This window comes from Rhinolophus hipposideros, assembly GCF_964194185.1.
Source record: "Rhinolophus hipposideros genome assembly, chromosome: 8".
NCBI classification, from domain to species: Eukaryota; Metazoa; Chordata; class Mammalia; order Chiroptera; family Rhinolophidae; genus Rhinolophus; species Rhinolophus hipposideros.
The window spans coordinates 77,498,281-77,517,235 of NC_138054.1; the positions used below are offsets into that span (position 1 = coordinate 77,498,281).

The 18,955-nt window shown below is 45.3% G+C and overlaps 1 protein-coding gene across 2 annotated transcripts in view; it reads right to left on the bottom strand.

Moving 5' to 3' along the window:
• The window catches only part of ARID1A (AT-rich interaction domain 1A), a 65,961-nt gene extending 47,554 nt beyond the window's left edge, over positions 1-18,407 (bottom strand). For both annotated transcript variants that reach the window (XM_081057314.1, XM_081057313.1), the window contains exon 1: positions 17,260-18,407. In XM_081057314.1, coding sequence (XP_080913440.1) covers positions 17,260-18,375 — 1,116 coding nt within the window. In that variant the 5' untranslated portion in view covers positions 18,376-18,407. The remainder of the gene's footprint in view (positions 1-17,259) is intronic.
• Between the last annotated feature and the right edge of the window lie 548 nt (positions 18,408-18,955).

Here is an 18,955-nt window from a genome sequence, read left to right on the forward strand (position 1 = left end):
ATCTTAGGAGGGACAGCAGAATTCCAGAAAAACCCAGAGTTGACCAGAGAATCGTGCCCCATCCCCAGACACACAGAAATCTGTACCCATTGCCCCCTCACCCTGTGTTTTCTCACTCCTCCACTACTTCAGGGCTTTGAAGACTGGGCAAGGACTCCTCCTATCCCAATTGAGGAGAAACTGCCCAGAAACTGCTTGGTTACTTCTACCCCCAGACCCTGCCTCCTAAAATGAGACTCCTTCCCTTTTGTTTCTCATTTAAACAGTCATGTTTCCCCACCTAGGGCAATAACAGATTCCTAACCTCCTATGTGGCCTCACCGAAGACATCATTCAAGATTTCCTGAAATTAAATTGATGATATTAAAATAAAAATCCCTCATCAGGTATACCAACACCTGACCCAGGAAATCGAATCCACTCAGCCTATGATTCTTATCATTCATAACCTGAGAATTAAAGCCCAGTTTTCCCTTTCACAAAAGATGGAAAAAGATCCTTTCATTCTAGTTCTAGTTCATTCAAGTTCTAAACAAGCTGGTCTATGTGAGAGATTACCAACAAGTTTGTAACTACCATGCCAAAGAGACAGGTTTTGGGTTGTTTTTTGTGTTTGTTTTCAATTCTTTCAAAGTTCTATAAGTGTCCAAGTTAAATACAAGTAAAAAATCCAAAGTCAATGAAAAGTTTTATCTACCCCATTCTGCTTACAGAAACGATTCTACAAGGTCGGCACATTCCATTTTATAGACTTAGAAGAGCCCATTTCAAAGATATCACCCAAAGCACCAACCTGACCAAACTCCTAGGAGGGGCTGCAACAAGACATCAGACTTAGGACCTTCCAACCCACACTGTCTCTAAAGTGACAGAGAAAGACAAAAGGCCTGGCTCCCTCCCAGGCTGAGCTGTTTAGGCTACTGTGCTCCATCCTTCCAGATCAGAAGATCTGAGAACACTCACTAAGGGTAAAAGAAACCAAAGGAGGAAGAGTCATTAAATCATCCAGCAAAACTCAGATTATGAGAGCCTAACGTACTAACCACCTCACAGCTGCCCATCCAAAAGAGGCACAGCAGAAAAACCACAACCAGGTGGCTGGTATTTCTTTATTTCTTCTTTGGTCCCAGAAAGAGCCCTTCAAATACAGCTAGAACATCAAACTAATGAATTCTCCAACAAATGATAAATTCCTTCTCCTCATCCAGAGCACTTTCATTAGCCACCTTTCAACAGCAAAAATGTTCTTCCAAAAATGATGAAGATAACTTTTTTGGAAGACCAAACTTAGCCAACCGGTATCTCCCAATGCCCAACAAATTACAAAAGCTTCTAAGGCAATCACACAACTAAAGAAAGAATTCCTCCTCAGATGCTGCTTAAAACCCACGGTTATAAAAACAGTAAGGCCCCAAGAAGATGATTAAACAGGAACCGAAATACCACTTGATAAAATTAAACATCCCTTCTTTACAACTTTTTCATCTCAAGAGTAAGGCAGCAGTGCAGCATGATGAAAAGAGTACTAGATTGAGCGAACACCTGGCTTCTGATCCCAGTTGTCTGCAACTCCTCAGAGGAGCAGGCAAGCACTAACCAGGTTTTACCTTGTCAGCTACACAATCGAACCCTGCTCTCCAGATTCTGAATCAGCAGCTATGGGATGGGGCCAGGAATCTCCTCAGGCGATTCGTCCAGTCTGGGAGCATTTGGGCTACAGGACCTCCCTCCCAAAACTCCTCCCATCTCCAGCACCTCAGATTCCCAGGTTCCCAAATAAACAGCATTCTCAAAGCCAAGCTTTCCCAAATTCCTATATACCCAGCCCCTGATTTTCTTGTTCACCTGAGTACGTATCACTAACACACTATGTGTGCTTTACTTACTTATCTTGTTCATTGTCTGTATCCTAGATTAGAATATAATGCTCCAGGAAGGTAGAGAATTGTGTGTAAAACTTTAAAAGTAGGAAAGGAAAAGGGACTGTGGAGGAGAAAGTGAAATTCTAGAGGCCTTGGAATTCCTAACCTCTGGTGTTGAGAGGAAATGCTTTGGTCTACACTTCCAGTCCTAGGCAGTGGTTAAGAGCTCTGCCCCCACAATGCCTTCCACTTCCCTGTCCCTCAGTTTGCACATCAACAGAATAGAGATAACAGTACTGTGTTTCCCCGAAAATAAGACCTAGCCGGACCATCAGCTCCACTGCATCTTTTGGAGCAAAAATTAATATAAGACCCGGTCTTATTGTAATATAAGACCAGGTATAATATAATATAATATAATATAATGTAATGTAACATAATATAATGTAATATAAGACTGGGACTTATATTAATTTTTGCTCCAAAAGACACATTAGAGCTGGCTGTCCGCCTAGGTCTTACTTTCGGGGAAACAAGGTAGTAGCACCCCCAGGGTTGAATGAAAGGAGTTAATACATTAAAACAAAACAAAACACAGTTTCCTCAAACTAGCTAGACATGCTCTGGCCTCAGAACCTTTGTATTCACTGATCCTTCCACCTGGAATACTCTTTCTTATCCCCTCCCAGATACCAGTATAGCTCACTCTTTTCATATCAAGTATCACTTCAATTTGGCCTTCCCTGGTGAACCCATCTAAAATTTCAATCCTGCACACTTCTTATACCGGTCCCTGATTAACTTTTTCTCCTCAGCATGTATCACTAGCACACTATATGGTTTACGTACTTATCTTGTTTAATATCTATATCCTAGACTGGAATATATAACCTCCAGGAGGTAGGGATGTGTCTGTGTCTGACTGCTGTATCTTCCATCACCTAAAACGTTAGCTATTCTCTCATCCTACGCAAGTCCCAAATTTCTAGCAATAAAACTCAGAAACCAGAATAATAGTTAAGGTCTGGTCCCATTTACTCAATACCGGAAATCCAGAGTGGTAAACTAGATAGAGGTTAACTAGCAATCAATCCGGTTATACTTTTAAAAAAAGAAAAACAGCATAGGCTCTGGCACTACTTTGAGCAAGTTCCTTCATCCCTTAGCACCAGCACCATCTGTAAAATGGGAATTTAAAAACTTCCTAAGATATGAGACACTTCAAATGATAAGTACGTGAAATGTTTTTTACAGTACCAGTTCATAACAGACATTATTTTCCCCTCTCCACCGTCAATAGGAGAAAAAGCAGAATGGGATTGAAAGCTATTTCAAAATACCTACTTAAAAAACAAGAACACACAAGTTACACACCAAAAGGATTGACCAGTCCAATTTTCAAGCTCTACCTATTTTCAGTCTGTTCTCCCAAAGGAATCCGTTCAATAGCTCCTTCCAAGAATCCTAACAGTGTAGCCCAATAATTTTCAGCCGGGGCAATACTAACCCCGGAGAAGTGTTTAGGAATAAAGTATGAAAGCACCTCTTTTGGTTCTCACAGCAACTCTGTGGTGTTACTGGCATTTCTTGCCTGAGGAGCAGGATGCCAAATGTCCTGCAATGTCCCTCCAACACAAACAGCCTTGCTAAGAAACAATGGCCTCTAGCCCATTAGAGTCCACTAGAGGTTAACAGACTCAAGTCCAATCTCAGATGGAGAATTTCCTGTAACATTTGACCCTGGAGCAGTTAAGGGAAAAAACTGACCAGTACCCATCCCAAGAGCCCAACTGTACAAAACTACCCCACTAGCCAAGGTTATCATAAATTAAAATTTACTTTAAAAAATAGTTGAAAAATAATTTAATGAAGGTAGTACGTCTCCTACAGTGTATTTATAGAATTATAATTACATACTGTGTTTCCCCGAAAATAAGACCTAGCCAGATAATCAGCTCTAATATGTCTTTTGGAGCAAAAATTAATATAAGACCCAGCATTAAAATAAGACCGGGTCTTATTTTACTTATTTTACTATACGTCTATAAAGACGTATTAGAGCTGATGGTCCAGCTAGGTCTTATTTTCAGGGAAACACGGTAGTTATTTGTGATTTACTTACATCTTTCCCCACTAGAAAGTACTCCATGAGAGGCAGGAATTGTGAATCCTATGTTCACAATACAGTGCCTGACACACTGCAGAAGCTCCATAAGTAGTTAATGCATTACTGTAAGCAACTGGCATGTGATAGGGACTCAGGTTTTTCAAAAAAAAGTATTGCCGTTTTGGCCAAGTCCCAAGTAGTGTATGCTTTAGATAACATTTCGGCAATAGGACTGGGCAATTAAGTGAGTTTTTAAAAAGTTCTTATCCTGAAAAGTCTCAAGAAATGGGGAATGCAATCAAAGTCCAGGGAATCTTGATGGTATGCAAGAAAGGTAGGTTGGTATTCTGCATCTATTACGTGCTCAATAATTGAAAGCTTAATAACATACAGACCTTGTTACCCACATGATGTGGTATGGGTTGACACCAGAAAAAGGTACTTCCTCCCACAAACCATCCTTTGGTGCTTCAACTAGGGAAAGGACCTTCGTGCGGATGGATTACAAACCCAACTGAACGGGGCAGTTTTTTAAGACATTTTCTGTCCTGCTTATTTGCCATTCATCATTAAGTGATAAAATACACTTAAGGAATACATATAAAAGCAAGGGTCACATACTCGTACGGAGCTTCCCCGAGGAGGATGCATACCAATTTTTAAATAAAAACAACACTTCTAAATCACACCTACTTCTTCTGACCTAGTTTCTAAAATACTCCTCCCTTTTCCCTATTAAACTGCTTTGCAGATACTGCTCAAAAACAAACAAAAAAGGCAAGGAAAAAACTGCTCCTAAACGACAAAACGTTAAGGCCTCATTTGCTTTCTCTTTAAAAAAAACAAAAAAACACCTCTCATTTTGCCTATTCCTTTCATTTTATCTATAACTCCAAACTTGGACTGGTCTTGCAGGGGTTATATAAAAAGATCCTAAATTTCTCTACACAGTTCTACGTCCTGCAGTTTTTCCTTCTATACTGAAAAAGATTATCTGTGACACGTCACTGAACTGTAGGAACTTGATTGCCATGCAGTCAGGGATTCCAGTTATCATGCTTTCATGGATTGTCATCAATCCAATCAAGTCAGGTCTTTTGATAAAGACACTCAGGAGCAGCAGCAATACCACAGTGTTTACTATTTCATTAATTCCTAGGACTGTCCTGGACCACTTTCCAAAAGTGACAAGTTTTCACCTGACCCCCGTAAGTCCACTCTGAACCACAGCAGGCGTGTTTAAGTAAGTTAAAGAATGGCTTAGGGCACAGCCAACCTTACTAAGATTATAGGCGCCTCTAAATCCTCAGGCTTCTTCAAATTCCCTGAAGGAAAAGCCATAGAATCCTGTCCATTTTCCAGTTCTTGTCAAAGCTCCAAAAATATACTGATGTCAACCTCCTCGACACCACCGTCCTCACTAATGTGCAGGAGACCCTGGCTTCATCATCTAGACCAGAAACACAGGGGACCAGACCAAAGTTAGCAGCTGTCTTTTCTGAAACCTATTTGTTTCTCTTCTTTATTTGCTGTCTCTGGCCAGTATAACCAAATTGGGATGGATACTTGGCATGCTAAGCTATGGAAATCTAACTAACATGTATCTCTCCCCCCACTCCCAGCCCACAAGTCTGTTTTGGCTCCCACACTCTTGAGATTGTCTTACCCCAGGCACACAGAATTTCCCATTGGTGAATGTGTGTGTGGGGGGGGGAGGGCAGTAAGGGGTGGGAAGAGGTGAACACCCAGCTATCTCAATCTCATTTTATTTTAACCCAAAATACCATAATGTGACCACATATTGGTCACTTGAGGTTTTATGTAGGGGTTTTAAAGAAGCCAACTCAAAGCTGCATTGGGAAAGCAGAAGATTCAAATCACAGACTAGAAAGAAAAACAAGAATGTTACAAATCTGTCTTGCGCCAAAAGAACCCTAAAAACAGAGTAAGGAGGGTTGAACCAAATCTCCACACCAAAGGCAATAAAGTAGGAAAAGAGAAGACGTAGAGATCATTACGAAACTTCTGTTATTAGATAATTAGAGAAAGGCACTTTCTGCCTGTAATTAGCCAGGCCATTCCAACAGGTAAGCAGATACCAGGAATCTTCACTGAATGACATTGATCTGGAAGTGGTATAAATTGCATCTACAGTCCTGAAAGGAGGCATTTTACCAGCTCTGGCGTGGTAAAGTTACCGAGGTCTCCATGTGCTTCGCATTCTACTCAAGTTAGATGCCAAAAAGAGAATGAAAAAGGAAAAAAAACAAGACCAGGAAAAATAAAGCTAAAAGTCAGAAGGATGATAAAGTGAGTTTAAAATACACAAACACACACCAAGAACAAAAGAATCCCTACTAAAGTACTTGCCTATGCATACAAATATCCCATCACAGATCAAACTGTCAGCAGACCGCCTCCTGGAAGCCGCTGCCTCCATCGCAGCCAGATCACAATGATCACAACAGCTTCATTTCTCTGGCAGGAGGAAAAATAGGTCTGGTACAAGGAAACGTGTTTTTAATGGGGAGGACACAGAAACCACATTGGGTTTTCAGAAAGCCCAGGTGAACTAGAACACTGGTTCTCCCCCTGGTCTTTGCATTGTCAATGTTTATTACAACCATTCCTGTAAGTCCCATTTCTGTGTCAAACACAATTCTTATTTAAGTCATACAGTGGGGACAGGTCTTGGCTCAAATGTCCACTCCTCAGAGAGACCTCATCCACTTCAGAGATGGGACGACTTGTCAGGAGCCTATTTAGAGGATTTATTTGCTAGGACTTCACAAGGGACACAAAGGAATCACAGCAGAACCCAAGAGTGGCCACTGGGGGGCAGGGGATGAGAGAGGCCCACTGAGAGATCACCAGGTCACCAAAGGCCCTGTTCTCAGACCCACTGGCCATCACAAGCAGAGGGACGTTTGACATTTATTTAATGCTCCGATACTGGCCTTCGAGGAGCATTTTCAAGAATCACTTCCTTAGGCAGTTTAATCAGCTGATCATACTTGGAGAGCACCATAGGTTACTCTCCTAAAAGGATCCTTCCCACCTTCATCAAACAACCAAGACCACAGATTCAGATTATCCTCCTCATGCTGGGTCACTAAGGAGATGAAAGAGAAATGAAAGGCAGGGAGTCCCCAAGTCCTATAAATACAGACTTGTTTTATCACTAGAGTTTATCACTATTGTACAGTAGAAGATCCATCTCAAAAGTATTTTCTTTCTTCTCCCCCAACCTCAAGCACTTTTAACCTTTTCTCCATCCAATTATACTTTGACATCATGGGAGGGGAAGATACATTTAAAACATTAGCTTATGGTGTAATTTGGAAGAAGCCCTTCCAGGAATTCGGATGTACTCTGGAGCCCAGTTGAGCATAAATCCAGTAGTTCCCAAACCTGAGCTTGCATCACAATGGCGTAGAGGGCTCATTACACAGAGCCAGTGTTTTGGATTCACTAAATTTGGCAGAGTATTTGCATTTCTAAACAGGGCCCAGGTAATGCTGATGCTGATGATTAGGGACCACATTGAGAACCACTGCACTAATCTAGCTCTCAAACGAGAACATTTATATAACTCAGATGTAGCTAAGAACTACGGGATAGCTTTTAATTTAGCGGAGACCAATACTGTCTTTAACCACTCAGTTCTATCCTCCTCTCAAGCAGGGACCTCTACCAACCAGGAGTCATGTTCGAATTTTATTTGATAATACCAGTAGTACTTTCACATATCTTATTTAATATTTACTACAGCTTACAAGGTAGGTATTTTTCCTCATATAATCAGATAAAGATTCAGAAAAGTTAAGTGACTTGCCTAAAGTCACACAGCCTAAGGGAACTTTAAACCTCAGTTTTAGAGCTGACTGTGCTGAAACTTTGTGTGTAGCACTCAACTTTCATGTGTTTATTTTCCCCAAGTGGAAAATGAAGACAAGAATCCCTGCCTCCCCAGTGAGTGCTCCAAGTTACAGAAAGTAAGATCACTCTACAAATATTTTCATAATGCAAGTTACATCAAAGTAAACGACTATCTTTGAACCTGAATCTCACTCCCAACCCCACTCTCCAAGATCCCTCCCAAGAAAGGAGCTGAGGACCAAATGCTGCCAATTCTTACCACTGGGATCACATGGCCATTCATCAGAAACCTAAATAAAATCCTAAATGGAAAGGACGTACGGGACAAAAATCTAGGCATAATGTCAAATTGTAACCGAAGGCTTTTCAGTCTTTCACCCCATTTAAGAGTTCCAGGCTATTGCAAAAATAATGTCCCAATAAGCCTTAGTGTTTGAATAATTTATTCTGGAGAAGCAATTTTAGTCATTTATAGTGTTATAGCTCTGGAGAATCAGACAAACCTTGATTCAAATCCAAACTCTACCTTTTACTAGCTATTTGCCCTAGGGCAAATTTCTCAGCCTATCCCTGACCCAAGACAAAGCTGTGGATAAACTACCCATGAGAATTGTTCCCCAAATCCTTTATAATATAGTTATCTTTAGCAGCCCAGATTCCTAAACAGGTAACAAGTTAGACGTGTGGAGATGAAAGGCAGGTTATCCAAATCTGGAATATCAAGAGTTTCACACTCCTACTAAACTAATGCTGGACCAACTCATGAACTCCACTGCTAGGGACCAGACCTGAAAACTGCCCAAAGGGCAAGAGAGAAAGCCCTCTGTATTTGCCAGAGAAGACGTAGTAAGAAACAGCATCTAATTCCCAGCATTCTTGCTCAGATGACTTGTCCTCTAAGGACATCAGAAAGCCAAAATAAGGTCTACCCAAGAAAGAGGGGAAATCACTGGGCTAGAAGAGCCCAAAGACATATCTGTTTCCTCTAAAAGGCAGCACCCAGAACGAGCAGCCTTTAATCGTCCACCATGAGGCTGAACTCACTCTTCCTAAAAGTCAAAGTACACCAGGCACAAGTCAGTTGAGAGGAAACAGCTGGACGCAGAAGCACTCATGCCCGGCAAGCAAGTTATGAACTCAAAGAAAACAGGAGGCAAAATAAAAAACACCAAGCACACAGCAAATGAGTCTTTAAATGATATCACATCAACCCCTAAAATCCCCTGCTGCTGTCATGTTCGTGCTAGATTTTGAGGGGGGAGTTCCTTTTAACAGAGATGTCTATAAATAAGCAAGCTGAAAACTAACAAGTTTAAGAAGGAAAAAGCATACAAAAATCTTGGCTGCTAGTGATGAGCCACAGAAAATCATGAATGTGCCAGTGCCAAGGGAGGAGAAAGTCTAATATCTAACACTGTAGACTTGGGAACCCAGAAGCAACGAAGAAGCCATAAGGAAGCCCAAATGCAAGAGAGAGAAAAAGCACATGGCACATTTCCTCTTCATATGGGTGGCAATTTCCAGCAGCACTCTTGGCCTGCAGAGCACTTAGCTGCAGCGCCCAAAGCCCTTTAGTATTTCATATCAACATTAACTTCCAGGAGGGCGACAAAAATCTGTCCTGGATTACTGGGTGATTTCTAATATGTACCATAACCAACAAAGTCAACATTTTAGGGATCAAATTTCCTCCTCTGCAGCATGCTGGAATGCATTCTTGGCATCCGACTTCTTCCCACTGCAGTACACCCTTAGAAAATGCAGAAGCCACTGGGAAATAAAGAGTCAACCTGTCCCAAGACCACCTTCTAGTATGCACAAATGACTAACAAAAGCAAATAAAAGTTCACTCAGATGTCCCTTCACATTCAATAAAAGCTATTCCATCCATTTAAATAGGGGGAGAAGCAATTGCAGGGAAGAGCAGTCAAGGCTGTTCCGTCACCGTTCACCCGACCTTGGATTCCTCTAAAACCTGGGATTGACTAAGGACTTTATCAAGCCCCGATATACCTGCTGTCCATGGCCGATGAACCATTGTGCCCAATTCCGAGTTACTGGAACCCTGCTTTTGCAAAATGCCAGAACGGCAAGGCAAAAGAAGTTGGAGGGCATTTCTAAACTAAAATCTGTACTCAAGACTCCACATTTCTCCACTGGCACAGGGTAAGCCGTCTTTCTCTTCCAGGTGGCAGCACTGTAGCAGCTTGGCACTGGACACTCCATGCATCTTCAGCTGTTAAGCATCCACTTACAGCCCTTGAAAACTGCCAGAAATTATGTGTGGTCCAATCACACACGGACCAGCAGGTGAAAAGAAACCCAAATCACTACATTTCAAAGGTTCCCATAAGAAATAAGCAAATATTTGCAGCATTTATGAGTTTTGTGGCCACAGCCAACCTAATCAAAAACAATATTAAAGGCTATTTCTGTGAACAGATGGGCAAACTGCATAAGTGCAGGCTTACCCACCCATCAACCCTCAATGTAAGGCCTGATCCAAGCAACTCAGCTTGAGCTCAGCTCCCAGCTCTTCAGAAATAGCAGCAATCCAAGAGTCCCGACAGGTAACTCATGGCTCTTGTTTTACGAAAGGTCAACTGAGCCAAAAAAAAAAAAAAAAAAAACAACCCAGGCTCTCCAAACAAAGTTGAACTGCCGTCACTGCAGAGTTGTCCAGGGCACACAACTCTAAGGGTGACACGACCTTCCAAACCCAAAATTACTACAAAAGAGCCCCTGAACGGGCCGAGAACTTGGCAGGTTGCACGAAAGGCCCCACATAACCACAGGAACCACTAAGACCCTGGAACCACTCTCTTTCATGGAATTTTTATGGTTAGAGTCCAAATTCTCAAAGTCACTGGAATGAGACAACTACTGGTCTGTGGATAGATGTGTAATTTGGATTCTATAAAGTCCATAGAACTCAGTAGAGTTATGAAAAGGCAAATTAAATAGTTCAACTTTCCCCTTCTTGAACATTTAGCTTCACAAATCACTGCTTCTGAAAAGCTGTCCCAAGGTAACACATCTAACTCTGTTCCTTAGTCTCACATTCCTTCAGCCCATAGACTGTTTGGTCTCTATCCATTTATAAAACCTTGCTTTATAAGTTTTCCAGACACACGCACATAAGCATGCTTCCCAAAGAAAACGAAATTACTCTGAAACAGAGATTGCCTCTATCTTTTCATTTTTCAGTCCCTTCTTAGTATTTAATTGGTGTGTTCACATATGGCAATTTCCCACCTCCATTTGAACCTCCAGAGCTCCCAAAGCTATATATCATGCTCTCAGCAGCAAGTCTGAAGTTCTGATACCCTGATCGCCACCATATCAGGAAGGGCCAGGGCAAACAATGTTAGTGTCAACCCAAGGTTCTGTATTTTGTTTTAAGACCAGCTGATAAGTTTTGGTAAGTTAGCTGAACCGAAAAATTATGGTCAGCGTCATGATTATACTCGTATCCCCTATTACAATGCTAGCACTCTGGTCTGAAAAAACACTTCATGTAAAGAAAACTGGTGTCAGAGTCAATGGATTTAGTTTAAAACCAGACTTTGGGAAGGTAAATGTGGTCATCTCACAAGACTACCAAAGTCGAGTATACTACAGGCAGACAGGTAAAGATACACTGTACTTCTAAAAACATCTTCGTAAGGAGTGTTTCATTGAAGGAACCCAGAAATGTTTTTAATCCTAAAATGGCAACTTCAAACACAAAGACTGAATCTACCCACACAACCCCTCAAGCAGTATTTGCTGAGTCCCCAAACATTTGGACTTTGTACTGACCCAGGAACCTAGGGGTATTAATTTTAATACACATGCAAATGACACAGAGTTCAGTAAAAACTACATGCATAAACCCCTTGGAGGGGGCTTATAACCCTGGGAGCCACAGCAGAACAGGGAAGACGCGCTGAAGTGGCAGTATCTTTTTCTTTTTCTACTTTCCGGTATTCCAAAAATGCAAACCCAACCCTAAAAACATCTCACCAAACTACAAAACCTTTAACACTCAAAGTCTCATAACACCAAGCTTTGGAACACACTTACCTCACTACTGAAGCTTAGGGCCTTCTTTCTAAACTTTTGTTTTCACTGTGGAGTCGTAACTGATTTTGAACAGGGTGCTACATGCCCTGAACTTAGCACGGAGCCCGAGTCCCAGAGGCTTCTCTTGCAGGGCAGCCAGCATCTTTGCACTTCGAAACTCGTTTAGATCATCTCTCCTCATCTCTGAGCTCTCCATCACCACCCTCTGCATTGCCCTCTTCCGTATTCCCATGTCTTTTTCTCCAGTGTTATTTTATTGCACCACATGAGAAGAGACTAGCATTATCTTTGCTTGAAAAACTGTTTATTAATTTGCCTGTCAAACATTCTATAGAGCCGTTCACATCTTACTACAGAAACCTCCTGGGTACATATTGACAGCTCAGCAAGTATTTACACAAAGCTCTGAAACATTTGGTTCCTTCAGAGGGGAAGAAGCTGCCGTGTCAAGCAGAGAATTATCAAACACCTTTCCCTCTACCTTCTTCCCTCTTTTATAAAGGGAAGCTTCCTTCTAGCACACCTCTAATATGCCTAAATTACACTTTTAAACTACTAAGCCAGGAGGAGAAAGCACGGAAATTCAGGTGTGCTAGAGAAAAGAAAGAACAGCATTTCTAGGACGACTTGCAAACCACACCACATAGTTTAAAAAACAAGGGTAAGAGAAAAGGCAATATGCCTATGAAATTGACCCTGAGACGCTTAGCTTTTCCTGTTCCACTCTCAGGAACTTTTGCTCCCATCAGAAAAACTTACAGGGCAAGTTCAGGCAATCAGATTACAATCAACTGCCCAAACCAGACCTAGACCTGTCCAAACACCAAAAGAGTCTAGAGAGCTTAACGCCACCTCTTCCACCTTCCTACCCCAGCCCTACCCCTGAAAGCAGTGTTAACGTTGAATTTATGAATATCGACTCCTCACCCCATCCCTAATCCATCCCCAAAATTCCCTCTTGGAGATTTTGAAGCAACTACTTTTCAAGTCTTGCTTTAATGAAGTCTGCCTAATTTTTCAATTACTATTTAGTGTTTTTAAACCACCAGCCAGGTGGAATGACTGACAACAGACAGATTAACAATTTAAAGGCAAAACAGTCTGGTAGGGCTTTTTCTGCAAACGGCTACAGACCACCATGGTACCCAGATGTATAGAACTTGTTCCTGTAAATACTCATAAGAAAACAGCTTTGAGTTCCTTGAACCCAGGGTTAAAAAGATGGTCTCAAGACCCCTACCTATAAATGTACAGGAAGATGCTGCCCTCATAATGAGCCAGGTATGGAAGCACAGAGAGATGTGCAGCATCAGAGAGGGTCATGCAGTCCACCAAAAGAAACAGAAGGCAAATGACTTGCCCAAAGTCACACAGCTTAATTCCGAGCTGCATGTGGAACCAAAGCCTTCTCTTCCGGAGTCTTGTGCTCTCTACACCTCACCAATGCACTACACACAACTCGATGAAGATAATGACCAATCTAAACAAGGTGAAACCCTGAGATTAAAGTCAGGGGAATCAGGACTCCTTTTCAGGGACTAAGGTATCCTAGCTCACTGGCAGGAAAAACTATTCGGTGCCAATTTATTTTGAATACCATTATTTTAACCATATTTGCATGTTTCAGTTGCTTCTAGAATTTTGGGATTTGAAGCCATTCAATACAACCGGGGCGGGGGTGTGCAATGGTAAGGGGCTCAGACCATTTGTCTATTTCCACATTCTTTAAAAAGTTCACTAACCACTTTGCAAAAGGCCTACTGTAGACATCATACCCTATAGGAATCAATCCAACATATGAATGTTTAATGCAATCCAAGACATCTTGTTACAGTAGGTGCCACTTGTCATGGTTACTATGTCATACACAAAGGAAGGGACCTAAAAAAGTCCTCGCAGGGCCCAATACAAAGAAGCCAACTTTGGTCCTGGCTGCTTTCTCTTTTCTCTCACCACCACCCCAACCCCCATCAACGCCAGTTCTCTCACGAACAGTACAGAAACATGAAGCCCCCACAACTAAGTGCCATCTCAGTGTGGTTTTCCTGGTCCCTCCTACTTGAGAGAGCTCCAAGAGTCCTGTATTTCAGCCAGCCCAGAGTTTTTGCCAGTAGGCATTCCCATAATAAGCCCAGGATTCCTGTATTTGTTACCCAGTAGTTGGAAATAACATTTGATATTTCCATAGCAGTATCTAACAGCCAAACTACTACAATCAAATCCAGCTTGATCCTGGACTACATATTCTATTTCATTTTTTACTTTGATGAGCTGGTACTTCCTATTCTCAAAGTACTACACACCTAGAAACACCCCAAGTAAAAAGCTTTATATCAGGTGACCGAAAAGTATTTCATCAGTAGGATTCAACACCTTGAGACACAGTACTTACTTATGGAAAGGGAGAGAGAGAGTTTGCTGGAATCTTCCCAGCTCCTGTGAAAAAGACATAGCCACAATACACGCACTTACCTAATCATTATTTCAAAAAGGCAGAGTCAAATGAGAACATTACCACCTTAGCTGTGTCAATCAAGTTTCTGCAAAATACTCATAACCCAAAACTGAGTTAGGGAAACAAAGAGACAGCAAGATCCTATTATTTAAGAATGCTTACTTAATAGGGCATCATGGTCTGACAAGAGCTTTATCCTTAAGTAGCAAAGAGGGATCCAGAACAAAATCTATCAACTTACAACCCTCATCTAGACGACACACTTGAAGCAGCCCCACAAAACTGGAAATTGCACCGTCTCTTCCACAAGTGAATGCTCACCAGCCCATTCTCTGGGTCTCAGGGTAGTAGACAACTGAACTGAAACCAAACAAGAATCTATGGCATGAGAAGTGCCAGGCCTGGTGATGTTAAAAGGGAATGAGAAAATTCACCCAAAGGCAGCACAAACAAGCTTCCCAACAGGGGCTGTATCTATTTTCCTACCATTTACTCAGCACAGAGCATAGTATCTAGCACATAGAAAGTGCTCAAATATTTAATGACTGAAAAACAGAAATCACTATACAGCAAAAGGTGGTTTTATTTCCCTCCTCCCCCCCAAAAAACATGTGTTTGCCTGATATCTCAAAACCAGAATTCAAATTAATAGTTGCTTTTAAATGAGCCTTGACTTACCCAAAATTATTTGCTCTAAGTTTAAGACAGATAAATTTCTCACCCCCCACCAAAAAAAGAAGGCATGAGGGGAAAGAGGTGTAGACTACATATAGAATGACCCAGAGATAAGAGAATGTTGTTTTCTAAGACAAAAAACTTATTCTCCAGACACTAGAAATCCAATAAAAAATTCCCCTATCTCTTGCCCAGATGTACAACATCATGGAAGACATGGAGTCATGGCACAGAGCTCTAAATCTGCCATCTAACACAACTATTTTCAAAATTCCCAGGTCAGTGGAAGAGGAGAACAGCAGTTCTAGGATGGGGAGGGAATACAGCTAATTAGGCTGTCTAAGTGAACCTAGGACCACAAAGGTAAACTGAGTACTGCTGGGAGGGGGAATATGCAGGGAGCTTTTGGAGCTTTCTTCCTCCTCTTTGAAAAGATACATGACTCCATAAAACACCCAGTATTTCTGATCAAAGCATTGTAAACAGAACATGAAGAGGGAAAAAGAGCAACATAAAAGAGACTGCATAAAAAAGTACTTGAAAGTCGTAATTTCTAAGCAAATTTTAAATATCACTATAGGTCCTATCTTTCTTATCTTGAAATATAGAAAAAAAAGAAACATACCTTAAAATGCAAAGAAAAAAATTGGCCGTCCTCTATTTTTAAAGCTCTAAAATGACAAAATAGAAAACTAGCCTTTTTGATATTCCAGGAACACAAAGCCAAGTCTTTAGGATAAACTCCCTCTCAAGATCATGAAAGATGTCACTTCCCTTTAAATTGAGCTGCTCTACCAAAATTCAATTAACAAAAGAGTGTTAAGATTCAACATGTAAACAAAGAATGAGGCCAGCTTTCCTTAAAACAGAACTCTTGAACCTAATATGAAATTCTCTGAAAGCTTCTAGTTCTCAAAAAAAATAAAGTTTTCTATTACCTCCTCCCATAAAGACCCCACATTTGGCACTCAATAAGAAATCCAGTAAAATAATTTCAATTCTGCAAAGTGAACAGGGTCAAAATTACTCAAGACAAATGGATCTTCAGAGCCATCAAAGAAGTCATTTATACCATCAGAAAAGTCACAAAACCAAAACAAACAGCAAACCCATTGTAGAGAAAAACCCAGCTACTGTTCTGACAACACAGAATCTATTTTAGGCTGCATAAAACATAACAGGCAAAATAAATCCAAGGTACAAGCAAAATGCCACTGCCTCCTCTTTTGTTTCAGGCACAATGTAACAAGGGCAGCCTGTCTGGGGCTCTGCTCCTGCTGATACAGTATTGCTGCTTAAACCTCCCTCCTCAAGGTCACAGCCAATTTCAGCTCTGGAATAAAAGGCAGATAGTGGCAGCGATGGTTTGGGTTATCACTGGCAGAAAAGCAGAGTGTAAAAGTTTATGAGCTCATCAGGATTGTTGTACCATTACATCAGAGGCAATTATAAATGGCCAAGAGCAGGAGATGGGGAGCCAATCAGATCACAGATAGGATGTCAACCTAAGACCAACTGTCTCCTGGCTTTGACAGAAGGATTTTACCTCCATAATTCAAATCCCAAACCAAAGCAATCTGCACTTACTACTCCAATCACTCAGCTGTTTACCAGCACTTCCAGGGAGAAGCCCAGGCCACTGGGCCGAAGGAGACTAAGCAGGAGGTGGCCCAAGCTGCCCTGGGTGAACCGCGGCCGGCCTCTAGCTGCCCCCAAGCAGGCCCCTGCCCTCCCTCGAGGTCCCCCCGAGTCTGAGGGGCCCCTCCTTAAAAGCACAGATGGGGGACGGCCTGGAGGAACGCGGGGGGGAGCAGAGAGGAGCGGCAGGTGAGCAAAGAACTGTTCACTTAACACCTGAGCTCCTAGCAATGCCTGCACCCCTAACCTGAGCCTCCAGCACCCCCTCACCCCTGACCAGGCCCCTTCCCCGCACTCTGCCCCGCAACCCCTTGAAGACCCCCGGAGTTCAAAGGGAACAGGGGAGAGGGAGAAGGGGAGCAGACACCTCAGGGAAAGCCCCACACAAAGGCTGAAGGAGGGAAGGAAAGGAAGGCAGACAGGCAGCCATTTTAAGAGAGAAGAGCCAGACAATGGCAGCTCCCCAGCAGTGGGGGCCCCGGACTCGGGGGTAGCCCACGGCTGTGGCCTGCTCCCCGCAGCCGCCACCCACTCCCCGGACCCCGCTCGCCCCAGCCCCTCCCCACTCAGCAGTGTACCTGCGGGGTCCGGGCGAGCGGCTGCCCCCCGCCGCCGCTGCTCCCGGGGCTCATGGGCGCGTGGTGGCTCCTTTGTTGGGCCCCTCCCGAGGCAGCTGCCGCCGCCGCAGCCGCAGCAGCAGCCCCCCAGCACTGCGAGGCCATGTCCGCTGGGCCCTTGCCTGCGCCCCCGTCCTGGGGCCCGCCGCCGTAGTCGCCCCCGGGGTAGCCCTGGTAGCCCCGGGCCGAGCTGGGCGACGTGAGCAGTTGGTTGAGGGTGGGGGTGGCGGTGGGCTGGGGGGTTCCCCCGCCAGCCGCTGAGGGGCCGCCTCCCCCCATGGCCCCGAAGCGCTGCTGAGCGAAGGACGAAGACGACGAGGAGGCGGAGGCGCTGGAGGAGGGAGGCGGCTTGGAGCCGGCGGCCGCCGCCGCGCCGGAGCCCGGAGTGCCACCTCTCGGGGAGCTCAGCGCGTAGGCCTGGGGGGGCGGGGGGTAGGCGCTGCGGTTGGGGTAGTAGGAGTTGTACTGGTGGTTGGGGAAGCCGTGGTCGTGCGAGTTCTGCTGGGGCCCCGCGTAGGGCTCCAGGCCCCCGCCGCCGCCGCCGCTCTGCAGCGCTGCCAGGCCAGGGCTTTGTTGTCCGCCATGTTGTTGGTGGAAGACGGCGGCCGCCGCGGCGGCGACGGCAGACGGGCTCCGGCCGTAGGGTTGCCCGAAGCCGTAGGCTGGGGGCGGCAAGGCGGCCGCGGCTGAGTGAGGAGGCGCCCCCACCCCATCGCTGCTGCCGCCGCCGCCGCCGCCGGGCGGCTCCGTGAGGTTATTGTTCAGGGCGGGCCTAGGGCCCGCGTTCCCGTTCGAGTTCTTCAGGTCCGGCTCCGCGCCGGGCCCGCCGCCGCCACCCCCATTGCTCTCGGCCCCGTCCTGCAGCTCCTTTCCCAGCGGCTGCGGCGGCCCCACGGCGGGGCCCTCGCTTTCCTGCCCGGTGGCTGCCTTCATTTCCCCGCGCTCGACCGCTGCCGCCGCCGCCGCCTCGCCCCCCGCCTCCTCCCGCTGCTGCTGCTCCGCTTTCTTCAGCTCCGAGGGCGGCGGCGGCGGGTTGCCCAGGCTGCTGGCGGCGGCGGGGGCGACCTGCGCGGCCATGATCCCCGCTGTCTCGTCCGCGGAGAGACCCGGCCCTGTCTTCGTCTTCTCCCCCCCTCCCACCCCGCCCCGGGGCCGAGTCCCCCGGGCTGCCCTCCCCACCCGCCCGGGCGGGCCTCGCGGGGCTCCGCTGCTGAGCTGCGCTCGCTCGCTCACTCCTCTCCCCCCCGCCCCGCCGGCTCAGGCTCCGGGCTGGCGGCGGCGGAGGAGGAGGAGGCGGCGGCGGCCGAGGCGCCGGCGGCTCAGCTGCTCCCGGCTCTGTAGGCTCGGGACCCGGCTCTCCCGGCTCATTCCCCCCAAGCCCTTGCCTGGGAATGAGGGGGGCGGTGGAGGCTCCGCTCCCCAGGGCCTGGCCCCGCTGTGACTCTCCGCTTTCTGCTGCCGGAGAAAGGAGGAGGGAGGGAGGGAGGCGAGGGGGAGGTGGCGGGGAGGGAGGGAGGGAGGGAGGGAGCGGGGGGAGGGGGACCCGGGACGGGCGGGCTGGAGGGCGCGCAGCGGCAGCCCGGGCGCCTGGAGTCAGAGTCGGAGCGCGGGCCGGGCGCCCTGCCTCCCCTCCCCGGCCGCGACGCGGACCGAGGCT